Genomic DNA, 16,823 nt, shown 5'->3' on the forward strand with positions numbered 1-16,823 from the left:
TTGGGAGTTCCCGTTGTGGCTCAGTGGTTGACGAACCTGACTAGCATCCATGAGAATGTGGGTTCGATCCCTGGCCTCGCTCAGTGGGTTGAGGATCCAGCGTTGCCAAGAGCTGCGATATAGGTTGCAGACGTGGCTCTGGTCCAAAGTTGCTGTGGCTCTGGTGTAGGGGCTGGTGGCTACAGCTCCGATTGGACCCCCTAGCCTGGGAACCTCCACATTCCGCAGGTATGGCCCTAAAGAGACAAAAAGACCAAAAGAAAAGAAGAAGAAAAATATTTTGGTTACTCTTGTCATATAAGCTTTTAGTATTTGTGAGCTTGTGGTTAATACACATTTCCTATCTTGTTTCATTTAGCTTTCTTAATTATAATTTTACCAAAATACACATACTCACTACACAAATGATTTCCATCCTTTTTTCTTTCCTAGAGCACTTTTCTAACCCAGGTAGAGACTTAACTGTGAATCAAACTACTTTTAATTGGAGTAGATACCTTCAAATCAGTCACAATGCTAGCTTTTTAAAACCAATTTAAGTGGAGGGGACAAAACTCAAAAACTTTCACAAGACTATGTCAAAGCATAATGTGTATAACCCTGAATTTGGGGGTGGGAGGGGAGAAGGAAAGTGGCTCCAGAGAATGTAGACATTGTGCCAGTTTTCTTCGCCTGTCACCATATATTGGATTTAACAGAAAACCACTCCTAGAAGAAATACTTTCCAATAGCTTTCCTGTGGCTTTTTAAGACTGCACCAATCCTCCTGAGGTGACCAGAAAAATAATTTCAGGGGATGTGTTAAAAATACATGTGGGGCTCCTGCATGACATCCATTTCGTTAGGAAGCAAGAAAAGGAAGTTGGCTGTTTTCTATTCTTTACCTTTCTCACAGTGAGGTCCATAGAAGCCATCAGGGCACTCACAGATGCGTCTTTCATTACAAAAGCCTCCATTTCGGCACCCTCCTGGGCACTCAGCTTCGCCAAAGAGAAACAAGGCTTACACAGACATCTTTCAAATCATGTTGAATGAATTATAGGGAGCATGAAGAGGTTAACAGTCATTTTTTCCCCCAGTGCACCAAGTGTCACAATTTATCAAATACCAATACTTCTACCTCATTTGCTCCACACCTCGTACTTCACTAAGTCCTCCTAACAGTAAGATTTTGCCTCTCTCAATCCTACTTCCATCAGTAGCAGGGGGCTCATGGAAGAAGGCAAAGCAAGTTTTGTATTTTGCCTTCATCACCACCTCTCAATCTACTGTACCTTCTTAGATTCACATTGAAATAGAATGAATGATATTACCCTCAATATTCATTTTCAGAGGGTAGGATGACCTCTGGTACACCTTTAGGGCACTGAAAGCCTCCAGAGCTTCAATTCTAGCTGGAAGTGTTTGTATCAGGGTGGGAAAGGAAACAGGTCTTCAGACTTAACTGGGCACCCTGGCTGTGGTGGGGAGGCACTTTTGCTTGGCAGATCACTGGCATGATGATGGCACTCTGTCTTCTGTGGAAGTCAGAAGCACCGAGCTTTGGGCAGGGGGTATGGGTAGTAGCAGCTGCTGCTAATGACTGGTAACCTTGCAATGAGGTTGGAGACTTTCAAAGGTTGGGCTGGAGAAGGGGAAGGAGAGAGGTGGCACACAAGGCATTCTGAAGGGGTACTAGAGTTCTTAAAATCATGAGCAGGGTCAAAGCAGAGGAAGTCTGTCTTGGTGCTATTACTGGACCCTGTGCTTACCAGCCCCTCCTCCCCTTGGTGTGTTATAATTACACAAAACATCTGTCTCGTTTGCTCTAATTTTGCCCACCTCAGACCAGGACGCCTTAGGAGCCTTCTCTCAAATCACCATCACTGATTACCTTGTTGACATGTTTTAAAGAAGATGGCGTTCTGAGGCGTCTGCAGGATGGCGTTGCCTTCAGAATTCATTACAATCACATTCACTTCAAATGCTGCCACTCCATCTTGTTTTCCAAGACATGGGAAACCAACTTGCACGACTAAAGAAAAAGAAAGTAGGGAGAAACAGTTTATCTAGTTGACTCCAGTTTTATGGAAGTCTTGGTAAGAGAGGAAGAACAAAGCAAAAAAAAAAAAAAAAATGTTCTCATTTGACATTCTTGTATCTCCACTAGAGTTTACATGTTGATTATCTGGGCCATCTCCACAGAACTTGTACATCATGCAGGGTGGAGAAGGAATTAATGACCCTCATGAATTTGTACCCTACTAATACGGAATTGGGGATATTTTATTCATAGTCTGAACTTATACAACCTTGACAAAAAGATAATTTTCTCTGAAAAGTAAAGGTGCAAGGAGGCAGCACAGATGGATTAATTCCGAGAAGAAGCTTTGTCAGCACTGTCACCAGCCTCCATATAATTAAAAAAGAATTGATTAAAAAAAAAATCAACATTCCAGAATCCATTAAATAAAGCCCATAACAATACCCTACTGGTTTATTTTTACTCTGCATGCTTCAAAGTGACAAGATATCATCTCTGAAAACATTCTATGACTCTAGCTAGACTCCAATCATTGGACTGAGTTAATCAAGTTAGTATTTTCTCAGGCTATTTGTGAATATTAATAAGTGTCCATATCTTGATGATCTAGACGAGAGTTTGTTGTGGTGAAATAATCTCATGAAAGCCTTCTATCTAATGGTTTAGGTTCCTAAAGAGGAGCCACTTTTACATACAGATGCTTAGCCTTACTAATTATTAGAAAACTGCAAATCAAAACTACAATGAAATGCGACCTCATACCAGTCAGAATGACCTTCATCAAAAAGTTCATAAACAATAAATGCTGGAGAGGGTGTGGAGAAAAGGGAACACTCCCACACTGTTGGTGGGAATGTAAGCTGCTACAATCACTGTGGAGAACAGTATGGAGGTTCCTCAAAAAACTAAATATAGAACCATATGGCCCAGCAGTCCTACTCCTGGGCATGTATCTGGACAAAACTATAATTCAAAACTATACAAGCAACTCCATGTTCATTGCCTATTTATAAGACATGGAAATATAGAACCATATGACCCAGCAATCCTACTCCTGGGCATGTATCTGGACAAAACTATAATTCAAAACTATACAAGCACATCCATGTTTACTGCCTATTTATAAGACATGCCTATTTACAATCACTATGGAGAACAGTATGGAGGTTCCTCAAAAAACTAAATATAGAACCATATGGCCCAGCAGTCCTACTCCTGGGCATGTATCTGGACAAAACTATAATTCAAAACTATACAAGCACCTCCATGTTCATTGCTTATTTATAAGACATAAATGTCTATCAACAGAGGAACAGATAAAGAAGCTGTGGTATATATATAGAATGGAATATTATTCAGCCATAAAAAACATGAAATAATGCCATTTGCAGCAACACGGATGGACCTGGAAATTATCTAAGAGAAGGCAGTCAGAGAAAGACAAGTATCATGTGAGATCACTAATATGTGGACTCTAACAAAAATGATACGAAAGAACTTTCACAACCAGAAACACACTCAAAGTTTTTGAAACTAAATTTATGGTTACCAAAGGGGAAACATGGGGTAAAAGGGATAAACTAGGGGGTTGGGGTTGACATATAAACACTATTATATATAAAATAGAGAGGTAACAAGGATCTATTGTGCAGCACAGGTTAATCTACTCAATACTTTGTAATAACCCATATGAGAAAATAATCTGAAAAGGAATGGATATGTATCCATGTTTAACTGATTTACTTTGCTGTACCCCTGAAACTAACACAATTTAAGTGAACTATACTCCAATAAAATTTACTAAAAAAAAAAAAATAAAGAGTTCCCATTGTTGGCTCAGTGGGTTAAGAACCTGACCTAGTGTATGTGAGGATGTGGGTTTGATCCCTGGCCTACCTCAGTGGTTAAGAATCTGGCATTGCTGCAAGCTGCAGTGTAGGTCACAGATGTGGCTCAGATCTGGTGTTGCTATGGCTGTGGCGTAGGCCCACAGCTGCAACTCTGCTTTGACCCCTAGCCCGGAAACTTCCATATGCCTCACGTGCACTGTAAAAAGGAAAAAAAAAAAGCCACTTTTTTTTTTTAGTGAGATTAGCCATCACTTGGGGGCATAGGTATGGACTAAGCAGAGCGTAGGAATTAAAAATGTTGCTGTACAGTGAGAGCTAGGAGTCCATCACTGTGGAATACCCACAAGTTGGAAATTAGTTCAAGTCATTGTCTGAGAGAATGACTACAGACATTTCTAAAAGCCACTGTATTATCATAACTTATCCATTGGGAAGATTAATCTAGCTGATCCACTAGACACTAGTTCTTCCCTACAAATAGAAGAAATATTGCTAAGAGGTATACATATGAAATTCTGCTTTGTTTCTATGCAGCAGGATATGGTTACTGCCAAGCTTAGGAAAATCCAAAGCCAAGAAAAACCATTTCCCTTCAGAGTTTTCATAAACCTTTCACCTAGGTTTATAAGAAGAAATGAGCTGGAAATTGGTCTGCTCCTTTCCATAAGGCATTGCCCAAAAGCTGGCCATACAATCTTAACGTGCTTGGCAACCAAAACCACCTCTCAAGGCTTTGGCATTGTCGGTGTTCATTACCATGCAATTCTCCAAGTAACAATGATTTCCAGTTCTCCTGAATCTTGAGATGTGAGCATTGCAAATAATGAATCCAATGATAAAAAATATATAGATATTTTAACAGAAATTAAAAAAAAAGAAAAAACCAAAGTCGTGTCTGAAGTTCCCAAAGTAAAATTTTCCCCATTGAAAATCTTGGTTTAATGAAACTTTACATATGCAAATACAAATTTATGAAGCACAAAAATCCATTGTAGGGATTTCCATTTTAAAAGGAAGTGAAGGAGCTGACAAGTAATATCTTTCAATTGTTAACTCTTCCAGGGTGTTTTCAGTTGGTTCAAGTAGAAAATGTCATTTATCTTTCTCATAAATCTTTTGCATGGATGGATAGGCCAATAACTGTCCTGAGGCATAAAAAGATGGAAAAACCTGAGACAGTATTTTTAGAATTTTCTGAGCCACGTGTTATCATCTACTACTATCATCAACTACTATTTCCCAAGTGTATCTTTTTCTTGGACCTCACTGCGCCTCTACTTTGCAGCCCACCTCATTCTTTTAAAAAAGGCACTTCAAAGTTATTTTAGCTTTAAGAATCTTGGTGTGGAAGAGAAAATGCTTGTAAACAAACTCATCTTCATTTCTGTTTATCAGCACTGTCAAATTTCAAAACACAACTTGGATGTCAAATACCAAAAAAATCTTATAATAGATATATGAAATTCAGTTAAGAATAATGACTCAGTTTGTCCATGTTTTCACGATGTGCTACAAACAAACCATTTGCAAATGTGAATAAGTTCTGACTATATGTTCACAGGCTCCAATCAGCAGGGGGTCTTCTAGAGAGTCTGAAGTGCTCACACAGGGAGTGTGTGATTAGCTGTAACGGCCTCTAAATCAATGAATGTACAGAGATGCACAGAGATCTCTGGCCTGTGGTGATCTAAACAGGGTGTTCCTGAATCATCCCAGGGAAGAAAAACATGGATGCAAAATCCAAAAGAACAAAAACATGCCCTAAGTAACTTCTTGAGGGTTTTCAGGATCAACAAAATGAACAAGACAAAAATCCCTGCCTTTTGCAGCACTTACACGTCAGTGGTTTATTTTGAAGACATTTCATGACAGCCAAATATTTTAACCGTTAAAAATGTATAGGAAAATAAAAACACCAACACATGTCTAAACCACAGATTTAAATTAGAATTGAAAGTAGTGGCAGTGTTTGTTTTGCGTCTGTAACTACTGGATTCTTTGGGTCTTGACTTTTATAGTCTAAGTTCAAATTGCTTGTATATTAGCTTCATTACAAGTGCATACATGACTTCCGAAAATATTGTATAATGCTTAAAACAAGGATCAGGTAGAGAATTGCACTCTCTATTATCCACTGATTTGGGGTGGTATGGTTAAGATCCTTAGCCCTCAGTTCCTTTATTTGGCCATAAGGCTAATAAATAATCCCATTAAAACAATTTTCAGAATTTTTTTGTGTGTGGAAAGTCCTGTTATTTGACTGTTTAAAGAAAACTATGTTACTGTTCACCATCAAATATGTCTTTCATTTAAATGAATTCCCTGGTGTCTCAGTGGGTTAAGGATCCAGCTTTGTTACTGCTGTGGCGCAGGTTTGATCCCTGGCCTAGGAACTTTTGCATGCCATGAGTGCGGCCAAAAGACGTCTTCCATTTAAAAAAATCTTATCGGAAAACTCACATATATAGCATAGTTACACAAAATCATACCAAATGCAAGAGAGAAGAAAAAAAGAATCTTTCATATTTTTTAATAAGAAAACTTCAGGCAGAAAACTTAAAGATGTAGCATCTTCACCTGCTTAGTAAACCAACAGAAAAGCTAAGAATTATTTTACCAATTTACAATTATGTTCAATCAACATTAATATTAATACAAAATATTTTCTATCTTCAAAGATCTAACATACTCTAGGTTTAAAATTGTAGTATTTTCCTTATATATTTTTAATTCCAACCTGATAAATTCAACTCCAGTTAAAAATGAACAAATCAAAAATCCCCTTACCATAGGCGGGAAAGTTTCACCCAAACATATTCAACTCTTTTGATATAGGAGGCAATGTAAACGTATTATTGTCTGAACCCTAAAATGGAATGATTTGAAAGGAACTAGGAAATAAAGTTCAGAATTTAGAGAGGCACATAGTTTGAGTTTCAGTGAATTAACTTTAAAAAAATGTTTGTTAAAGTATAGTTGATTTATAATGTTGTGTCAATTTCTGCTGTACAGCAAAGTGACCCAGTCGTACATATATATATATATACATTCTTTTTCTCATGATAGAACATGATGGAAGATGAGACAAGAGATTGGATATAGTTCCCTGTGCTACGCAGTTCAATGAATTAACTTTTAAAGTAGAGATTAATGAAAGGTGTATAAATTGCAGTAATCACAATTGTCCATTTTTCAATTGTGAAACATGAAATGGAAATCTGAGTCCTTTTCTGCCCTTTATGTGTCTTTTTTTCCTGCTTATAAATTCTATCTGTAAGACCATTCAAGTAATAAGAATTATAATGGAATACTTTTTAAGGTTTTTCAAAGAATTTTGAAAATAAAACCTGACTTTAGTTTGCCTCATTTTCAGTGATTGGCTTTCGTGTAACCTGTGCGCCACCTAAACTAGCCTGCTTTCAGTTCCCAAGCATGTGGTGCACGTCCACAGTGCCTGACTGCCCACCCATCCTGCTGCCTGCAATGTTTTCTCTTTTCTCTCCAGCGTTCTCCCTTCAAGACCAAAATTAAACAGCACTTGCTCTCAGCTGCCTTCCCAAACACCCCCTGCCTAAATCATTTCACATATATTTCACAGACACCTCTCTATATGACTACAATATAATCTAATCATTTAATTACAATTCTGCATCCTTGGCTGAGGATGAGATTTTCAAAAGTAAGGACCATACCTTCTGTGTTTTTGTAATCTCAGCATCCAGTACATTGTCTGTCACAAACTGGGCACCAACAGTCACAGATATGTATACCTTATGGGGGACACATCCATTTACATATACACACGGACACACACTTGTGCATATATGTGCACACTTGCACACCTACACAGTAAGAGAAAGAAATTCACCTTAGACAGTGGGAGAGAGAGTAAAGCACAAACAACATACACTCTGAAAAACACAGGCGTACAAAAAAACAGACTTCAAAGGCAGAAAGAGCACAGACTCATGACTTCCAAGGAATGAAAGAAATGTCAAAGTTACCTTGTGCTTTTGCAACAATGAGCATATGGGTCGAGAGCCACTTTTACCAAAAGCTCGGTGGAAATTAGGCCAGATGTTGTGGATTCCAGTGCAGTCTAGGTTATACCAATGAGACCCTGGTAAATTAAACAACTCCGAAAAGCTAAAGCAGATTGAACATAACTCGCACGGCTTTCAAACCACACTGATGTGCCACTGATTGCACATCAACTCGCCCTTCTAGAGAAGCAAATAACAAACTTATTCTGATTAAATACCTCTTTCTCACTGAGACGGGCACAGTGCTCACACAGCCTCAGCCTCCATCACGCGAGCCACTGCCTCGCAGCAAAGGAAGAGATGAGAAAGGCAGGCCAGAGCTCATTCTCAACCCCACAGGATTATACGCTGCTCCACGGATATCAATCAGCCAGCCGTCATCAGTGCCCCCACACTATGCTGACAGCCACTTTTTCGCTCAGCAAACACTGAGCACCTAGCCCGGGCTTCAACTTTCTGCTAAGGATGGGGGTCACCAAGAAGATGGTCCTTCCAGCATCAGCACCTATCTGACAATTTCTGCACATCTGATTCCTGACGGTCTTGGTTGAGAAACAACCCTGGCTCTGGTGGTTTCATGGGAGGACGGAGACAGAGCATCCTAAGAGGCAAAGCCCGAGGTGGATGGAAACTGTTTTTCGTTACCCAGCTCAGGAATTTTACTGAACCACCCTGCAGTTTGTATTTCCTGTTTTTGTTCTCTTCAGATGCCAGAAGGCAGGCACTTTGTTACTGTTCAAGATCAAGAGTTTTCTTTCTCATGCAATGTTTAGGTATATGAGCGTCTGTAGGATAAAAGAATGGTTTGGCAGCTTGGATGTTTTACATAGACCAGCAGAGTAAGGAATGCTACCTGGATGCTTAGAAGCAAGACACACTGATTTGGTTACTTTTTAATAATTCAAGGTACCCTCACTGCTCATGCTGAGAGGACTGAGCCTAATGAGGCTAATGAGTAACTGCCCTGCAATGGGCTAAAATTCCCATAAATTTCTTGCACCTGCATTTCTGCAAACAAATCCTACATCTGCCTCTAAAAACCTATGTGCGTATGGGGCGGGGGAGGGTATAGGGTTATTACACGAAGTATGTGTATGTACACAAGTCACTTCATCCCAGATGGCTTGTTCTTTTTAGTGTCACCTCATCCACAGCATCATCCATGTTTTCCTTACATTTTATTATTTATAAAGATTCTAAATTATCGGCAAAAGATGTTTTCTCTAAACATGCCCTATCAAGATATTCTCACATCATATATTCAAAACCTTACTGTTTTAATATCCTAAGAAGGAGAATTTCAGTAATCTTTTTTTTTTTTTAACTAGACACAAAAAGACTGATAAAGCTGGAAAGATGTAGGCTACAACCATTCTATTAAGAAAGCCAGAGATGCAGGATTTATTGTAAGCTGAGCAGGTATAACTGTGTCATTAATTAATGCATTTTTTTTGGCCACACCTGCAGCATGTAGAAGTTCCCAGGCCAGGGATTGAACCTGTGCTGCTGCGACTTGCACCACAGCAGTAGCAAAGCCAGATCCTTAACTGATGCACCATAGAACTTCCAAATTAATGCATTTTAATGGACTACAATGAGTTTCATTAATAAGCAGAAAAAAAGGAAAAATTCAAAGATACAAAATGGAAATTGAGGAGTTCCCGTCATGGCGCAGTGGTTAACGAATCCGACTAGGAACCACGAGGTTGCGGGTTCGATCCCTGCCCTTGCTCAGTGGGTTAACGATCCGGCGTTGCCGTGAGCTGTGGTGTAGGTTGCAGACGCGGCTCGGATCCCGCGTTGCTGTGGCTCTGGTGTAGGCCGGTGGCTACAGCTCCGATTGGACCCCTAGCCTGGGAATCTCCATATGCCGCGGGAGCGGCCCAAGACCAAGAAATAGCAGAAAGACCAAAACAAAAAAAAAAAACAATTTCAAAATGGAAATTGAGAAACATGTTATGTATTTATCTTATTCCTGAGAGCTGCTTAAAGAGCAAAAAATATCATTAAGAAATTTTTAGAGAAATTATCTTTGAGGAGTTCCCATCATGGCTCAGCAGTTAACAAACTCAACTAGTATCTATGAGGGTGCGGGTTCGATCCCTGGCCTTGCTCAGTGGGTTAAGGATCTGGCGTTGCCATGAACTGTGGTGTAGGTCGCAGGTGTGGCTCAGATCCTCTGTTGCTATGGATGCGGTGTAGACCGACAGCTTCAGCTCTGATTTGACCCCTAGCCAGGAAACCTCCACTTGCCATGGGTGCAGCCCTAAAAAGCCAAAAATAAAAAGAAAAAGAAAGAAAGACAATTATCTTTGACCAAAAAGGAATACCAAATGCCATGACAAGAGACTGAGCAATGGCCTATTCCAAGAACTTGGTGGCCCTATTCTAAAACCTTTCCTGTAACAGTATGCAATAGCACTAGCATTACCATCTGAGTGCAACTGGGATGTCCATGTGTCTGGAATCGGACACATATCCTTGGGGCCACAAATTTCAGGTGAGTGAATCTCCAGAACCCAAGGCCTTTTCCTTTCCTAAGAGCTTCCTAGAACCTAAACCATCTAGGCTGGAAGCAAAGCCTCTAGGAAGGCTCCTAGTCATACCTATTGCACTGGAATGACCCAAGAGAAACTCAGATTCACACTCTTCTTGTCTATGCCCGTGGGGTACCCATGCCAGGAAGTTAGAAAAACTGTGTGCCTATTTAGACCTCAACTCTTACCATGCTGGGATGCAGTAATATAGAGCCATTGGAAGTAACAGATAACCACGACCTGAAAATGGACTTTGTAAAGGTGATTTCCTGATTATTTTATCAAGTTAAATTAGCTCCTAATGAGATATTCATTTGACATCTGACAAAATTATTATAACCTTCCTCTAAAAGAATGTCTAATTTTCTTTTTTTAAAGGAGAAAGGATTGAGCTGTCAATTATTTTAAAATATTACAGAACTACAACTATTATAATATTAGAACAAAAAGCAGGCTTTAAAACCAACTCTCTGTATAAAAGAACTTACTGTAAAATAAAGAGCATTTTGAATCAATCCAATGTCTTAAACTGGAAAAGTTGATGAGTCAGAAAAATAATTCAGGTTAGAGCCCTACCTCACACTATTGCCAAAATAAAGTTTTATAAAATATTAGAAGCATGTGTAAATGATCTCTGTTCTCTGGAATAGGATTAATATAAAAGTATAAACATAATAGGAAAAAATAATCACAAAGGAAAAAGTAGTTTTGACCATATAGAATTTTAAAGCCTCTGTACACCCCCCCCTTAAAAAAGTAAACATATGAGTTCCCACTGTGGTGCAGTGATTTAAGAATCCAACTGCAGTGGCTCATGTTGCTGTGGAGGTGTGAATTTAATCCCTGGCCTAGCACAGTGGGTTAAAGGATCCAGTGTTGCTGTAGCTGTAGTGTAGGTCATAGCTATGGCTCAGATTCGATCCCTGGCCTAGGAGCTTCCATATGCCATGAGTGCAGTCATTAAAAAAGAAAAAAAGTAAATGCATATAGATTGAAAAAAACTGCAATCAAGAGTAAATAAGATGTAGTGAGCTTTGTAAACAGAACCACACTATTTCAATATAAAAATGAGTACAGTACATAGACATTTTACATTGACTAATAGATATAAGAAAATATCTCCCACCTCAATAGGAATTTTAAAAATCAATTTGAAAGAACACTGAGAAACCACTTTTCACTTTTTAAGTCAGCAAAGCGGCTAACATGATTAATAACCCATGTTGATGAGGTTACTCTAAGTCAGGCACTCTCCAGGGTACAAATGGGTACAACCTTTGAGGAAAGTAATTTGGTATTCTTGGCAATCTTTTCTAAGAGCCTTTTAAAAAGTTCATAGTTCATATCCTTTGACATAATAATTTTTCTTCTAAGAATCTATTTTAACGAAATAATGAGATGAACTTCAAGATGTTGCTACACACATTAATCCAACAAGTATTTTCTGAATGTCTGTTTTGTTCTGGGCCCTTGTTGGCAGCTGTGCTAAGACAAACAGGGCCACTGACCATCTATTACTTTAAAAAGGATGTTTATTGTGATATTTCTAGTATGCAAACCTTAAGAACAATCGAAGTGACACCCAATAAGGCAATGAGTAAATAAATTATGGTATGTTCATAAAATAGAATATTTTAAGGGCATTTAGAACTTTTGGAAAAATCTATAATGACACGAGAAAATGTTTAAATTTTTTTTTTTTTTTTTTTTGCTTTTTAGGGCCACACCCACAGCATATGGGGGTTCCCAGGCTAGGGGTTGAATTGGAGCTGTAGGCCTACACCTCAGTCACAGCAACTCGAGATCTGAGCTGAGTCTGTGACCTACACCACAGCTCACGGCAATGCCAGATCCTTAACCTACAGAGTGAGGACAGGGATCGAACCCACATCCTCATGGATCCTAGTCGGGTTCGTTAACCACTGAGCCACGAAGGGAAATCCTTTTTTTTTTTTTTTTTTTTAGGTGGTATCTATATATTCCTAAAAGTCCTAAAATCTGGGCTCTGGTCTAAGCTCCCCTACTTATTACTATTACGTGATTTTGGGAAAGTCAGTGAACCTCACGAGCCTCAATTTTCTAATTTGTAAAATGGAGCTATAATTCAGGCCTTGACTCCCTCCCAGAATGCACACTAGATAATACATGAATTGGTGTTTTGTTAAGTGGAAAAGTTTTAAACAAATAACTGCATACTATTATTTTCCTAGCAGAGAAGGATGATGAGATCTGAAAGACTGAATCCCTTTCTCCCACTTTTTCTTATCTCTTTGCTACTTCAAATTCCTATTTAATACAATGTTCCTTCGGGAGAAGTTTTTCTTGACTTATCCCATCTGCCCTCAATCACTCACTTTGCATCTTTGCCACATTTATATGCACTCCCGTACTTTATGCCTACTACTGGCCCAGTATATCTCCACTTTCTTTTTCAATATGAAATCATTGAGGAACTGAGTTTTTAGGAAACTCTAAAACCTCCATTTCTTCATCCCATGCTAATCTTTTGCTCAAAGGAAATAGGGACATAACAACTGGTCTGCCCTAAAATCAACAGACCTTTTCAGGACAACATTCTGTCATCCCTCTGATGGTGGGTTAAAATAGTCTTCCCATCATTATATAATTTTTAAGTGCAAACTTTTTTCTAAGGCAAAGACCACCCACCTGATGCCTTGTGAGGCACGGTTCCCAGCAGAGGGACATTGACAGTTGGGTCTGCCATGATGCCTTTATCCAGGGAGCGCAAGGACAGGAATTCATAGAAGTATTCGGCCTACAACAAAAGGCATGACAATCAGTACCATGGAAACCACAGGGAGCAGAAAGGCACTTCTCAATTCATCATCCCTCTGATGGAAAACCAACATTTTCACCATAGGAATCTTGGAGCACATGACACCTAAAATACCATGTAGGCATAATTCTCTCTTCTGCGTTTTAGAACTCTAGAATTAGACTCTGCTTGGAGAGAAGTCATTCTTTCAAAACATTAATAACACATATCTAAAATACTCACAAGGTACCCTTATAGCTTAAAAGGATTGAGAAAAATGCCCTTAAGGAAACAGTGAAGTCAAGGCAGTCTTCAGGTAGCCCTTAGAAAATCCATCTCAGCTTCTTGAGTCATTCTTTAATTCTTTCCAAATCCAAAGAGAGTCTTTTGGACCAAAATTGCAAAGAAGCAATAAGTGATAATGAAAAAGACATCGAAGTCCAAAATTTAATGATCTTGCTGTTAAAATTTATTTTTCAGTATCAATCCCTTTGGAAGGTTTATATTTAACAGCTCAATTTAATTTTGGAGAGAAAAGCCTAAATGTGTAAAAACCACTATAATATGACAACAAACCATAAAACTTTATATGGTAAACATGTTCATTTTCCAAGTCTAATTAAGAAAATGCTTCATGCTACTTGAACGGCCATGAAATACAGAAAGCAGTGATGTATAATCTCACTGTAGAGCTTTGATGCTTAACTGATTCTCAGCTGGGTTATTATAAAAGGGTTTATAATGGAAACAAGGTGTTCTTGCTTAGGAATAAAGATCAATCAACGAATAGCACAGGTACCAAATTAGATTGAGGGGTTTTGTGGTTATCTGTAGAGATATCCAGAATTCGGATGGGTTAATTAACTAAAACATGGATTAGAAAGAGGTTTACGAAAGAATGTAGCCTCATATGCAGTATAAAATTTATTTTCTAACATGGAAGATATAAGGGATATATGCAGACACTCATAAAACTTTCTGCTGTAAGTTACAATTTCAATATGTTAGGCATCAGGGACTGTAACATGAAGATGATAATGCAAAAGGGTGATCTCAGCAGCTATATGGACACTGTCTACATGTATAGCAGTTGAAAAGCACTTCCTGGTTTCACTAAGTCAAAAGGAGCACCTTCATTGGCCAAATTCCCACTGCAACTGCTTCTTTGAATTGAGGCAGTGGCTCCAAAAAACCACTAGGAAGGGTTCCCTAGGTGGATAAGAGAGTCATGAATTAATTTTACTAAATTCATTCAGTACGAGGGCCCTGAGGATAAAGGGTCCTAAGACAGTTCATTCCCACCCTAAGGGAAGGCAGAGGATTGCAAGAAATGCGATGAAAGGAGTGTCATCAGGAAAAGTCATTCAGTTGTAATAAATTCCTTTGAGGAGTTCCCTTTGTGGCTCAGTGGAAACAATCTATCTAGCATCCAAGAGGATGCAGGTTCAATCCCTGGCCTTGCTCAGTGGGTTAAGGATGGGGTGTTGCCGTGAGCTGTGTGTAGCTCACAGACATGGCTTGGATCTGGTGTTGCTGTGACTGTGGTATAGGCTGGCAGCTACAGCTCCAATTCGACCCCTAGCCTGGGAACCTCCATATGCCATGTGGCCCTAAAAAGACAAAAAAAAATTATTTTAAATAAGTTCCTTTGAAAAAGAGAATATTACTTACGTCCTTTCAGGAAAAATGACTTTTAAAAGTGGGCTACTTTTTTTCCTCCATTCTGCAGCATGCAGGAGCTCTGGAACCCGAGCCATAGCAGTGACCCAAGCCACAGCAGTGACAATGCTAAGTCCTTAACCACTAGGCCACCAGGGAACTCCAAAAATGGGTTACTTCTTAGATGGCATTTCATGAATCCAGGGTTTTAAATGACTTCGACCAGCTGTACTTTCCTGTATACTTTTCTAGATAATATCTGTCATTTCACTTTCTGTTCTAAAACATACTTCAGTTGGCATTATGAAAGAATTTAGTACTGTATGCCCTTATAATTAATAACTTTTGTTTTTTGTTTTTCGGGTTTTTTTTTTTTTTGTCTTTTGCACTTTTAGGGCCGCACCTGTGGCATATGGAGGTTCCCAGGCTAGGGATCTAATCAGAGCTGTAGCCGCTGGCCTACACCACAGCTCACAGCAACGCCAGATCCTCAGCCCACTGAGCAAGGCCAGGGATCGAACCCACAACCTCATGGTTCCTAGTCAGATTTGTTAACCACTGAGCCACGACTGGAACTCCACTTTTGGTTATTTATATTACCAAGGTCAGTAATAACAATTAGCAACAATAATACAACCACTGTGTAATGCATACCATATGCTGAGACTTACTCGAAATATCTGTATTCTTAGTACATTTAATGATGGAAAAGAACTGAGTGAAGAGATTGCAAACATGTTGAAAATAAAACATTTCAGTAGCTATACTGCTTCAAATACCACATGTTCTTATTTGCTGCTCCATAATCATATCTTTGAATGTTATCACATTATAAATTAAATCTATGTTTACATGGGTGATATATTTTAACTGCATTTGTAAGAACTAATATAATTTCAGTGAGTTGTAAAAATCATTTTTTCCTTAAAAAAAAGGATGAAAGACTAGACATTAGGATTAAAAAAATGACTATGTAGGATTGATGGTAACTGATGTTTTTTCCTTTTCTCTCTTTTCCCAATTTTCTAAATGTGGTGCCATGTCTTTTATAGTGAAATAAACACATGTATTTAATAACAGGCATTAATCATATATCCTGCTTTCAGTTCTGTGTGGCTGATGATAATCATTGGCACTCTGATCATAGATGAAATATTCTTCTTGCGCTGCTATTTACTGTGGCTGTGTTCATGTAACAATTTATTTAACTCTCTTGCAAGTCTCTGAGAAAGTGTGCTTCAAAAGAACACCACGCAGTATTTAAGCTTCTGAATGTCTCTTTCAAAAGCGTTTGATGATGTTCACCGAATGTGGAACTGAAACAATTTCACTTGGAGTCCAGAAACATAACTTGAGAGAACCTTTAGGTCTCCTGTTGCTGCTTTTGAGGATGGTCACCTAAAGTAGGTTGAGAAGCATGAACCCATTACAGTTAGTAGCAGAGAGTTTATAACCAGCATTGGCATAACTGCTCAACAGGATGCAGCTAGGTTTAATAAACGTCTCTGGCTGGCCAATACTATGGTCTTACCAATAACAAATTTCACACTAGAGGTTTTAGGAAGTCCCTTTGATTTTGTGGAGAATCAGTAAACATCATGACTCTTCTACTACAATTCTAAAACCGTATCTCCAGGCAAAAATTGGACAAAACTGTTTCTTCCTTGGATCTCATCAGCAAAAGGCAGTTGCCAGAGAAAACCATTTTATTTGTTTGGCTTTCTTTTTAGAGGTAATAATGACGCTCTAATCTCTAAAATATATAATTTTCTTGGTACCTGGTATATATATATTTTTAAAAGGAGTTTGTCCATGCCCATTGCCATCTTAAAAAACACCAACCTGAAAACCACTTAGAAACTGACTGACTCTTTGTCTGATCTTGACACTGACTTCTTTCAAAGTTTCACTTTGTCATTATAAAGCAATCTACCA

At 38.7% G+C, this 16,823-nt stretch overlaps 2 protein-coding genes and 1 long non-coding RNA gene across 3 annotated transcripts in view; 1 reads left to right on the plus strand and 2 right to left on the minus strand.

Moving 5' to 3' along the window:
- Positions 1 to 16,823, plus strand: part of TBC1D30 (TBC1 domain family member 30) — a 318,685-nt gene that overhangs the window by 269,364 nt on the left and 32,498 nt on the right. The window lies entirely within an intron of this gene.
- LOC146403307 (uncharacterized) overlaps positions 1 to 16,823 on the minus strand; it is an 897,172-nt gene that overhangs the window by 90,463 nt on the left and 789,886 nt on the right. The gene's annotated exons all lie outside the window — the stretch shown is intronic.
- The window catches only part of WIF1 (WNT inhibitory factor 1), a 93,471-nt gene that overhangs the window by 24,397 nt on the left and 52,251 nt on the right, over positions 1 to 16,823 (minus strand). Inside the window, exons 3-5 of the mRNA NM_001315718.1 lie at positions 13,121 to 13,229; positions 1,874 to 2,014; positions 885 to 980 (exon numbers count right to left, since the gene is read on the minus strand). Coding sequence (NP_001302647.1) covers positions 885 to 980; positions 1,874 to 2,014; positions 13,121 to 13,229 — 346 coding nt within the window. The remainder of the gene's footprint in view (positions 1 to 884; positions 981 to 1,873; positions 2,015 to 13,120; positions 13,230 to 16,823) is intronic.

The sequence above is a fragment of the Sus scrofa genome, chromosome 5 (genome assembly GCF_054392235.1).
Source record: "Sus scrofa isolate SSC_HxYL_T2T_F1_AM1 chromosome 5, Sscrofa_HxYL_maternal_Yorkshire_Landrace_v2.0, whole genome shotgun sequence".
Lineage (NCBI taxonomy): Eukaryota > Metazoa > Chordata > Mammalia > Artiodactyla > Suidae > Sus > Sus scrofa.